This window comes from Leucoraja erinacea, chromosome 31 (genome assembly GCF_028641065.1).
Source record: "Leucoraja erinacea ecotype New England chromosome 31, Leri_hhj_1, whole genome shotgun sequence".
Taxonomy (NCBI): Eukaryota; Metazoa; Chordata; class Chondrichthyes; order Rajiformes; family Rajidae; genus Leucoraja; species Leucoraja erinaceus.
The window spans coordinates 617900-630362 of NC_073407.1; the positions used below are offsets into that span (position 1 = coordinate 617900).

Genomic DNA, 12463 nt, shown 5'->3' on the forward strand with positions numbered 1-12463 from the left:
ACAGCAGGCAGTGAAGAAAACTAATGGAATGTTGGCCTTCAGAACAAGAGGATTTCAGTATAGGAATAAAGAGGTTCTTCTGCAGTTGTATAGGGCTCTGGTGAGACCACATCTGGAGTATTGTGTACGGTTTTGGTCTCCTAATTTGAGGAAGGACATCCTTGTGATTGAGGCAGTACAGTGTAGGTTCACGAGATTGATCCCTGGGATGGTGGGACTGTCATATGAGGAAAGATTGAAAAGACTAGGCTTCTATTCACTGGAGTTTAGAAGGATGAGGGGCTATCTTATAGAAACATATAAAATTATAAAAGGACTGGACATGCGAGATGCAGGAAAAATGTTCCCAATGTTGGGCAAGTCCAGAAATAAAGGGGCCACAATCTTAGAATAAAGGGGAGGTCATTTAAGACTGAGGTGAGAAAAGACTTTTTCACCCAGAGAGTTGTGAATTTACGGAATTCCATGCCACAGAGGGCAGTGGAGGCCAAGTCACTGGATGGATTTTAGAGAGAGTTAGATAGAGCTCTAGGGGCTAGCGGAGTCAAGGGATATGGGGAGAAGGCAGACACGGGTTATTGATAGGGGACGATCAGCCATGATCACAATGAATGGCTGTGCTGGCTCGAAGGGCCGAATGGCCTCCTCCTGCACCTATTTTCTATGTTTATATGTTTCTTACTGCAGATGTACATGTCCAGATGCTTATTAAACATTCTGATTGTACCTGCCTCTGCCACTCCTCTCGCAGCTTGTTCCAAATACCAAAAGGTACCTGAGGGTCATCCTTTTCACACAGAGGGTAGTGTATGCATGTAACCCCTCAGCTTCCAACACTCCAGAGGAAAGAATCCTCTCCTTGCAACAGGGGTGGGCAACCTTGTTCTGCATGGGGGCCAGGACGCATGTCTGTGAGCAGATGGCGGGCCACATCTACCACGTGTTCACATGGATCCCGCCCCGGATGCCAGGCATCGAATCACGTGTTCACATAGATCCCGCCCCTTCGAGGACGCCACCCTGAGCACTGCCCCCTAGTTACGGGCGCTCACGAGCATGGCGCACCTACGGACCATTGCCTTGGCTCAAATACTCACAGTCACTCGTCCCCTGCCTATTGACAACCCCGACAGTGAAGGCCAGACACAGCAGGTGCGCGGCTGTGCCGGTGGCTTTACACAGGATGCGATACAGCCAGAGCTCGGCACTCGGCCCTGCTCCGCGACGCTCGCCGGCACCGCCATTGCGCCCACCAGGAAAAAATCCGCCTGCGTGCTGGATGATTTCGGGTTACGGGCCACATTCGGGTTGCCGACCCCGCCTTACAGTTTGAATGAAACAATGCCGTGAATCTTTCCAGCTTCATAACATTGTTGGAATAATTTACATAAGACGTGAGTGACTATCAAAATGTAGCTACTTAGCAGTAACTTGTCAGAGAAGAACAGTCAAGCAAGAGACTATTCTCTCTATTCAAAGCATGCAGTATTTTTATATAATTTTTCATAGCATAATAGAAAAGGTTAATCACGTACACTTGTCCACAGGGTTAACTATTGTGATCCTCCATTTGGGAACTTTCTACTGAAAAACAGGCTTCTTTAATCTTGTAGAAAGATTAGGGTGTCGCAGTGTAGCCTTGAGTTCACAAGCTCTTCTTTGTGTTAAGAGGACTTGTTTTCTTGATTCTATGGGCCACCTGCACCAGGAATATTTCGCCTGGCTCAGAGGGTACATTCACTGGAGTAACATTCGATCCCCACAGAGTGAAGTGCTGCCCATGTTGAAAAACCAAATGGGAGAACAGCTCAGTGCTTCCCACAATTCCCACAACATCTTGGGACTGGAACTTGTGTAAAATCCCTTTGGCATGCTCGGTGGAACACAGATGATTCACAGTATTCCTCAACACATCGTGCTGAACTGTGGAATTTGCCAACCTGCACCTTTTGGTTGTGGACAGATACTTGCATTGGAGAACCTATTGAGTCTTCACTGTTCCAGCAGCAATAGCTGTTTGTCTCCATCCCTGAGAGCCCTTGTTTTGAATGATTTTACAGCTAGTATTTACAACAAGCTTTTACGTGCTGGTTCCCATTGATTCCTCAGCGAGTGTTGTTTTTCCTGATTATGCATCCTTTTGTCTTTTATTTTCCCATTTCTGATCTGAGAATAGTCATGAATAAAGCTCACCTTCACGCAATCTATTATAAATAAACATTGTAAATGGAGATCCCATACAAATATGTACAATTCATAATTTATGTTGGTTGCTCCCCAGGTGCTGAAAGGTTCCAAAAAATTAATCCTATCCGTTAGCTCGGTTGGTCGAATTCCAGGAGGATATGTAACCAATCACATCTACACGTGGGTGGATCCATTGGGTCGAAGTGTTTCACCACCACCTGCTCTTATTGGGCACAGAAGCAACTCGATTTGGGGTAAAGAGAGCGAGAGGAAGAGCCATCTTCAGCTGCTCCGAGATGGAGATGAGAAGAAGGTAAATTGGATGAGAACTTTCTTGGGTCATCAGCACCGTACTGTTTCCTGTTGGTGGATGTTAAAATTACATATATGAAAGAAGCAAATATCTCAGTGAGAGGCAAATATTGGACCACTCTTCTACATTCTACACTCATCTAACATTTTCTATGTTACATTGGAGGGCATTATCTACAGGCCCACACTCAAATGTCAACGAATGTGTTTCAAGTCAACTTTAACATCATATGCACAGGTATAGGGAGGTACAGATACAATGAAGCATCTTGCTTGCACCTTAATGCTCTTCAAGAGCTTCAGCTCCACCTCTTCCTCGATCTCAAACTGCCCAAGCACATTTGTATTCTCCACACTGATCTTGCTGTCCTCCAAGGTGAATACAGATACAAATTATTTGCTTAGTATATTACGTACATCCTCAGACTCTAAACATAGATTCACTCTTGTCCTTGAGTGCTCCTACCTTCTCCCTGGTTATCCTCATTTTTACCGTATGTATGAAAAGCCTTGGGATTTTCCCAATCTATCTCGCCAATGACATTTCATGGCCCCTTTTGCCCCTTCTAATCATCCTTGAGTTCTTTCCTGCTGGCATTTGGTTCCTCAGAAGCTCCGACTGATGCGACCTCCTTAAATCTAACATATGGATATTTTTAAGGCACAGATCAATAGATTCTTGATTAGTACGGGTGTTAGGAGTTATGGGGAGAAGACAGAGAATGGGTTTAAGAAGGAGAGATAGATCAACCGTTATTGACAATAGACAATAAACAATAGGTGCAGGAGTAGGCCTTCGGCCCTTTGAGCCAGCACCGCCATTCAATGTGATCATGGCTGATCGTCCCCAATCAGTACCCCGTTCCTGCCTTCTCCCCATATCCTCTGACCGTTATTTTTAAGAGCCCTATCTAGCACTCTCAAAAATAGCGGAGTCAGGGGATATGGGGAGAAGGCAGGAACGGGGTACTGATTGGGGCAAAGTAGACTTGATGGGCTGAATGGCCTAATTCTGCTCCTATCACTTATGATCACCTTGTTGGAAGTGCACTATAGGCAGCAAAATGGTCAACAGGGGTTAGAAGAGCAAATGTGTCAGGAGATTGCAGGCAGCTGTAGGACCAATAAGGTTGTCATAGTAGGGAATTTTAACTTTCCCAATATTGACTGGGAATTTCATAGTGCAAAAGGTGTAGATGGGCAGAATTTGTCAAATGTGTTCAGGAAAGTTACCTAAGGCAAAATGTAGATGACCCTACATGGGAGATGGCAACGCTTGATCTACTCTTGGGAAATTGGGGGGGGGGGGCAAGTGAATATTGTGTTCATGGATGAACCTTATGGAACTAGCGACCAAATGTTCTATTAGATTTTAAATAGTTATGGATAGAGATAGGGGGGCTCACGAGTTAAAATTCTAAATTGGGGCAAGGCCAACTTTGATGGTGTTGGGCAGTCACTCGCTCAAGTTGATTTGAACAGGTTGTTTGAAGGAGAAGGAAAAGTAAAGTCTAGAAAGTGGGACGTTTTTAAAATTCTGCTGACAAGAGCTCAGGACATGCATGTTCCTGATAGAGTGAAGGGCAAGGCAGGTGGGCGTCAGCAAGCTTGAATGACAAGAAAAATCAAGGCTATGGTCAAGGACTAAGAAGGAGCCATAGAGCAGGTATAGGCAGCTGGGATCAAGTGTACCCCTGGAGATGTTTCAGGAACTAAGGAGCAAGCTAAAAAAGCCAATCAAGAGGGCAAAAAGGAGACGGGAGATATCTCCGGCAGATAATATAAAGGATAATCCCAAGATATTTTATAAATACATTATGGGGCAAAAGGGTAACCATAGAGAGAATGGGGCCCCTCGGGAATAAAAGGGATCAACTCTGTTGGAGCCACAGGATATGGGCAAGGTCCTCAATGCATATTTTCCCTCTGTTGTTACCATGGGCAAAGTCATGAGACCCTGGGAACTTGGGGCAGCCAATGGAAATGCCTTTAGGGCGGTCAGTATTATGGTGGAGGAGGTGCCGAACATCCTCACGTGCAGGAAGGCAAATCTCCCGGGCCTGATCAGATATAGTGCCCTCTATAATGTTTGGGCAAAGACCCATCATTTATTTATTTGCCTCTGTACTGCACAATTTGTGATTTGAAATAGAAAACAAATCACATGCGGTTATAGTGCACATTGTCAGATTTTAACAAAGGCCATTTTTATACATTTTGGTTTCACCACGTAGAAATTGCAGCAGTGTTTATACATAGTCCCCCCCATTTCAGGGCACCATAATGTTTGGGACACAGCAATGTCATGTAAATGAAAGTAGTCATGTTTAGTATTTTGTTGTATGTCCTTTGCATGCAATGACTGCTTGAAGTCTGCGGTTCATGGACATCACCAGTTGCTGGGTGTCTTCTCAGGCAATGCTCTGCCAGGCCTGTATTGCAGCCATCTTTAGCTTATGCTTGTTTTGGGGGCTAGTCTCCTTCAGTTTTCTCTACAGCATATAAAAAGCATGCTCAATTGGGTTCAGATCGGGTGATTGACTTGGCCACTCATGAATTGACCATTTTTTAGCTTTGAAAAACTCCTTTGTTGCATTACAGAATGTTTGGGATCATTGTCTTGCTGTAGAACGAACCGCCGGCCAATGAGTTTTGAGGTATTTGTTTGAACTTGAGCAGATAGAAGCGTCTATACAATTCAAAATTCATTATGCTACCACCATCAGCAGTTGTATCATCAATGAAGATAAGTGAGCCAGTACCTTCTGCAGCCCAGGCCATAACACCCCCACCACCATGGTTCACAGATGAGTTGGTATGCTTTGGATCTTGGGCAGTTCCTTCTCTCCTCTATACTTTGCTCTTGCCATCACTCTGATATAAGTTAAGGGCCTGTCCCACTTTCACGACCTAATTCACGACCCTTTTTACTCGTGGATATTTTTAATCAGGCTAGAAAAACGCCCCGACCTACTTGATGCCACGAGTACCCACGACCTCCTACAACCGCGTGACGACCACGCTGCGAGTATGAGTCAAGGGCAAACTCGGCACAGGTCGTGAATTAGGTTGTGAAAGTGGGACAGGTCCTTTAATCTTCATCTCATCTGTCCACGAGACCTTTTTCCAGAACTGCGGTTGCTCTTTTAAGTACTTTTAAAAAGTAAACTATAACCTGGCCATCCTATCTTTGCAACTAACCAGTGGTTTGCATATTGCAGAGAAGCCTCTGTATTTCTGTTCACAAAGTCTTCTGCGGACTGTGGACAAATCCACACCTGACTCCTGAAGAGTGTTTCTGATCTGTCAGACAGATGTTTGGGGATTTTTCTTTATTATAGAGAGAATTCTTCATCTGTGGAGGTCTTCCTTGGCCTGCCTTTGCGATTAGTAATCTCTTTGCGATTAGTAAGCTCACCAGTGCTCTCTTTCTTCTTAATGACGTTCCAAACAGTTGATCTTGGTGCGTCTAAGGTTTGGCTGATGTCTCTAACAGTTTTATTCTTATTTCTCAGTCTCATAATGGCTTCTTTGACATTGGCACAACTTTGGTCCTCATGTTGATAAACAGCAATAAAGGTTTCCAAAGATGGGGGAAAGACTGGAGGAAAGACTAGGTGCTGAGAGCTCTCTTATACCTGCATTAAGGAGGCAATTAAACACATCTGTGCAATTACAAACACCTGTGAAACCACGTGTCCCAAACATTATGGTGCTCTGAAATGGCGGGAACTATGTATAAACACAGACAACGTGCACTTTAACCATGTGATTTTTTTTCTTTATTACAAATCTCAAATTGTGGAGTACAGAGGCAAATAAATAAATAAATAATGGGTCTTTGTCCCAAACATTATGGAGGGCACTGTATCCGAGGATACTGTGGGAAGCTAGAAATGAAATTGCAGGTGCCCAGATGAGATTTATGAGTCGCCATTAAACGTGGGTTAGATGGGTAAATGTTGTGCCTCTATTTAAGAAGGGCTGCAGGGAAAAGTCTGGGAACTACAGGTCACTGAGTCTAACATCTGTAGTCAAAAAGTTACTGGAGAGTATCCTGAGTGCATTTAGATGGACACGGGTTGATAAGCGATATTCACCATGGTTTTGTACATGGGAGATTGTGTCTCATGAATCTTTATGAGTTTTTGAAAATGTGACAAAAAAAGGTTGATAAGGGCAGAGCTGTAGACTATACATGGATTTCACTCATACATTTAACAAGTTTCCGCATGATGGGCTGCTCTGGAAGGTTAGATCGCATGGGATTCAACGATAGAAGGTTGCTTTTCAGACTGGATGCCTGTGATTAGTGGTGTGCCTCAGGATTTGGTGCTGGGCCTTTTGCTGTTTATCATCTGTGTCATTGATTTGGATGAGACATACAAAGCATGATTAGCAAGTTTGCAGATGACACGAAAGTGGGTGGTATTATAGATGGTGAGGATGGTTATCAAAAATTGCAGCAGGATCTTGATCAGTTGGCCAGGTGGGCTGCGGAATGGCTGATGGAATTTAATACAGAAAAATGTGAGGTGTTGCATTTTGGGAAGTCTAACTGGGAATGACAGGGCTAGGGGTAGTGCACTTTGTGTACCAGTCATGTCTCTACTATTTATTTCATTCCCCTTACATGGTTTTCCTCTACCTGCTAAATTTTTAGTAAGGTGTCCTTGAGACTCTTGAAAGGCTCCCATAAATAAAATTTATTATTATATCTCTCTATATCATCATCGATATCTCTCATTTCCCTTTCCCCTACCTCAATGGGGAAAAAGATCTCGACCCGAAACGTCATCTATTCCTTTTCTCCAGAGATGCTCCCTGAGCCTCCAATGTTTTACGTCTGTCTGCAGTACATAGCTCCTTGAAAGTGGTGTCACTGGTAGATAGGGTGGTTAAGAAGGCTATCGGCACATTGGCCTTTATCAGTCAGAGTATTGAGCATAAAACTTGGGAGGTAGACACAAAATGCTGGAGTAAATCAGCGGGACAGGCAGCATCTCTGGAGAGAGGGAATGGGTGACATTTCGAGTCTAGACTATTCTTCAGACCAATGTCAGGGGAGTGGGTGGGACAAAGATAGAACGTAGTCGGAGACAGTAAGACTGGTGGGAGAACTGGAAAGGGGGAGAGGATAGAGAGAGAAAGTAAGGGCTATTTGAAGTCTGTTTCCGACTAAAAGGTCACTAGTGGACGGGAATGGGGGTAGTGTGGAATGCTCTTGATTCACATTTTCATTGAGTTGTGTGCTTGAATGAATTATCTATAAGTGTATTGACATATTTATTGACATTTATTTAAGTGCTGGGTTGCAGCCAATGTATTTGTTTGAATGCATCAAATCAGGCCGTTGACAGGATTGACTCATTTTTAGAGGCAGTGGAATATCTTGCTGTCAGGAACACAACCCCTCATTTTATATCACAAAGGATCTAGACAATTGAGGGTTTTTTTCAGGTACAGCATTACTTTGATGGCAGAAATTTCCTTTGGTTTGTCCTCTCTAATCATTGGTCTTTTTCTCTGTTGATTTTTCAGGTAAACCTTGTCCTTGAAGATGGCAAGTCCCTGGGCTTGATGGTTCGAGGTGGTGCTGAGTATGCCCTGGGAATCTACATCACGGGTGTGGACCAGGGATCTGTAGCAGAAGTCACTGGACTGAAGGTACTTTATAATACATGACACATTTTCCAAAGAGGAAAGCCAGAATGCTGAGTTATACAGATCCCAATGACATGGTCAAATAGTAATTTTAACCATTTGTCCCATTATAAAATATCTTTGTGTTTACATATGCAATGTTTTAGAGCTTTGATGTGGTTTGGCTGGAGTTTCCCACGACAGTATATGCCAGTTTGTTTTTGGACACTGGGGTGGCTGCATTTCTTTTCTATTCCGAGTACAGGTGCGCAACCTTTTATCCGAAAGCCTTGGGACCAGACACTTCTCGGATTTCGGAATTTTTCGGATTTCCGAATGGAAGATTTTTAGCGTAGATTAGGTAGGTAGCGCGCGGGCGGCTTGAAATGTCTGGAGCGGCTGCCTCCTCCCCGGAGACCGGGGAATCATTGTAAATCATTGCTTAAATGTTAGTCGGTTAGTTTGGAGGGATTTTATGTGGTGTGGGGGGGTGGGTGAAGGGGGAAACTTTAATTCTTAGTCCCCTACCTGGTCGGAGAAGCGGGGAGCAGGCAATGCCTTACCGGGTCGCCGTGCAGTAAGCTCCGGAGCGCTGTGGCCGCCGACTCCCAACATCGCGGAGCTGGGGGCTGCGGGCGTCCGGCCGCGGGCGGCGCCGGTTGTAGCTCCGACCCCGGCAACTCTACACCTGGCTGCGAGGCGCTCCAAATCCAGCGCCGCCCGCGGCCGGACGCCCGCAGCCCCAGCTCCGCGATGTTGGGAGTCGGCGGCGTCGCAGCGCTGGGATACCAGCGGGGAGCGGGCAATGCCTTACCGGGTCACCGCTGACTTTCCGCGAGACAGTGGGGGTGAGACTGATGATCGAGGTGAGATTCGACGAGAGAGACGTCAGTCAGCAGGCAGTGGAGGGGGGGGGGACCATGATGATTCAGCGCAATGATTGGAGGAGGAAGGTGTCGGTCAGAGGCGGAAGTGGGGGGGGGGTGGGACTGAGGATAGAGCGCGGTGATTGGAGGAGGGAGACGTCCTGGTGCAGTAAAGATCACAGAGCGGAGTTCACGGGGCTTTTCATCGCCCGGCCCGGCGCGGCTTAAAATCGGCCACGGGATCTTCCACCACCCCGCGGTCAAATTGCGGGGTCAAGGCTCCCAATGTTGAAGCCCTCGCTGGGCGATGAAAGGCCCCGCGAACGGGCCGATTGAAGCCCCACAATTTGGGGCGGACGAAGCTGTTGTTGCTCGAGTTTGGAGTCGATCACCAACCAGGTCAGCTCCCGATGTTATCGTCCACAGGACCCACAGCTGAAACCTCCAAAGCATCGCGTGCGTGTGTGTGTGCGCATGCACGTGCAGCGCTAATAAATCGTGTGTGTCCCCCCCCCATGTTTTGATTCTATCTCTATCAAACTCTCTCTTTAAAGCACCCAGAGAATTGGCCTCCGCTGCCATCTGAGGCAGAGAATTCCACAGATTCACATTGTGAAAATGTGTTTCCTCATCTCCGTTCTAAATGGCGTACCCCTTATTCTGAAACTGTGGCCCCTGGCACTGGACTCCCCCAACATCGGGAAAATGTTTCCTGCCTTTAGCGTGTCCAAACCCTTGATAATCTTATATGTTTCAATAAGATACCCTCTCATCCTTCTAAATTCCAGAGTATACAAGCCCAGCCGCTCCATTCTATCAACATATGACCGTCCTGTCATCCCAGGAATTAACCGTGAACGTACGCTGCACTTTCTCAATAACAAGAATGACCTGTACAACTGCAGAAGGACCTCTGCTCCTATACTCAACTCCTCTTGTTATGAAGGCCAACATGCCATTCACTTTCTTCACTGCCTGCTGTACTTGCATGCTTACTTTCAATGACTGATGAAAAAGGACCACCAGATCCCATTGTACTTCCCCTTTTCCCAACTTGACACCTTTTCGATAATAATTTGCTTTCCTGTTTTTCCCACCAAAGTGGATAACCTCACATTTATCCACATTAAACTGTATCTGCCATGCGTCTGCCCACTCACCCAACCCATCCAAGTCAGCCTGTATCCTCATAGCATCCTCTTCACAGTTCACACTGCCACCCAGCTTTGTGTCATCTGCAAATTTGCTAATGTTACTTTTAATCCCATCATCTAAATCAATAATGTATATTGTAAATAGATGCGGTCCCGGCACAGAGCCTTGCGGTACCCCACTAGCCACTATCCCTAGTTACCCTTTTTCATAGAACATGGAACAGTACAACACAAGAACAGGCTCTGCGGCCCACAATACCTGCGCTTACATCTGCAACCTTTAGTGTCGTCTGCAAACTTACGAATCATGCCTTCTCATCCAAATTGTTAAAATCTGCAGTAAACCTCCAGCTCAGACAAAGCAACTGGGTATGGAAATGTGCTTGAGTCCGAGGGATACAGCCATTTAAAAATAAACAATACAGGCGACAAAGATCTCCGCTGTTCTTGTGGAGTTAGTTACTTTACCTGTGCAGAATACGCATCATGTTTCTGGAAATGTAGTCAGAGAGGGATTGCATTACAAGGGAATGCTGATTGTATTTATGGAAATATCAGTCATTCTTCTTTATTAACATTTAAGAATGAAGTTGATCATGTCTGAGTTCATAAGCCCTGCAGTAATTGCCTGGATTTATTTTCACATGTGGGCACCTGGGAGTTGTCCCTCCACAGTGGCTGGGAGATCCGCCTGTAGACCTGTTCCCCATTAACAATCATCATGACCTTGATTCCTTTTGTTATTTGACATCCTAAGCAAAAGGGTCACCAAAGGCTCCTGGTGGGGAGAGTTATGAACCAGCTTCCCTTCAAGTTAACTGTGTGTGTGGTAAATACTCACTGGTAAAATCAATGTTGAGCACTGTCCCATCTACCTCGGCCATTTATTCTCTTTGGTGATTCCTTTTATTAGATTTATTATGATTGTAAACCAATCACTGGTAAGTTTCACTCATAACTCAAAGTACCACTACACCGCTGTTTGGTTCCAAACAAGCAGAAATCCAGGAAACACTGAGCAGGTTGGGCCGTATCTGTGGGAAAAGTTCATGTTTGAGATTAAAGACCCTTTGATTTTCATTCATCTGCTGTTCAAGGAGTGATTGTTTAGAAAATTGTATCGGTCCTGAGGCTGCAACCTTGCAGACTTGCAGGGAAAAGCCATTGTTTCTGGGCTAGGCCACGTTTCTATGAGCATTTCTAAGAGCATAGTTGGAGAGGCTCCTTTGTGCTGTTAGTGTCCAGCATTTCATTAATTAATGGCTAGAATCTAATTTTAAGTGATTTTCACTTTGGCTTGATTGTATTGACAGTGAAAGCATTATCCCACTAAGCAGACATCTTATACTGCTCAATCCTGTGATACTGTGCTCTGTGACTGAGCAAGTAGTCTTTATATTATTTATAGAGCGGCATTGGTGATTTGTTGCACCTATTTGAAATGCAGCTTTCATTGTGACCAGCATTGTTATTGCAGCTTCTCTCATCAAAGCTTCGAACCACTGATTTTATATTCCCTGGTTGAAGGGTCAGCATGGAGCAATAAAATCATAAGAATCAAAATGCATATTGGACACTTGCCTGAGGCAAGGCGATTGTTGCTAAGTTACAATGATGTTGAAACTAGAATATTATCAATCCAAACAGCTCCACTTCTCTGGAAGATTGGTTTAACTGCCTTGACATTAGGGAATCAATTATGATGCTACTGTAGGATCCAAGATGACTGATTTTGCGTTAAAAAAACAGGGCAGATTAGCACACAGCTTGCGTTAAGAAATGTACAGCGACATAGGCTCATTTCTGTATGTGTCCAGCGCTGGTCTCCCCAGGTTGATGTCAGTGTGGACATGGTAGCCAGAAGGAACCATTTTTATGCCATATGACTCCATCAGAAACCAGTGGGTGTGAATTCCTCCTTGAAAATCCTAGAGTCATCGAGTCGTACAGCATGGAAACAGGCTCTTTGGCCCAACCTGTCCATGTAACCAAGATAACCTTCCCACTGGTCCCACCTTCCCGCGTTTGGCCCATAGCCCTCTATGTACGTCCATATAACCATTAAATCTGTTCCTTCTCTTCTTCACTCCATGTCATCTGGTTCTAGATTCCCCTTAGATAGACAAAAAAAGCTGCAGTAACTCAGCGGGGCAGGCAGCATCTCGAGAGAGAGAGAGAGTGAGAAGGAATGTGTGACGTTTTGAGTCAAGACCCTTCTTCAGACTGGTTAGGGATAACGGAAACAAGAGATATAGATGGTGATGTGGAGAGATAAAGAACAATGAATGAAAGATATGCAAA

The 12463-nt window shown here is 45.1% G+C and overlaps 1 protein-coding gene across 2 annotated transcripts in view; it reads left to right on the plus strand.

The window, feature by feature from the left end:
* The window catches only part of LOC129711815 (whirlin-like), a 190385-nt gene that overhangs the window by 68134 nt on the left and 109788 nt on the right, over nucleotides 1–12463 (plus strand). For both annotated transcript variants that reach the window (XM_055659749.1, XM_055659750.1), the window contains exons 3-4: nucleotides 2282–2500; nucleotides 8041–8166. In XM_055659749.1, the coding sequence (XP_055515724.1) occupies nucleotides 2282–2500; nucleotides 8041–8166 (345 nt within the window). The remainder of the gene's footprint in view (nucleotides 1–2281; nucleotides 2501–8040; nucleotides 8167–12463) is intronic.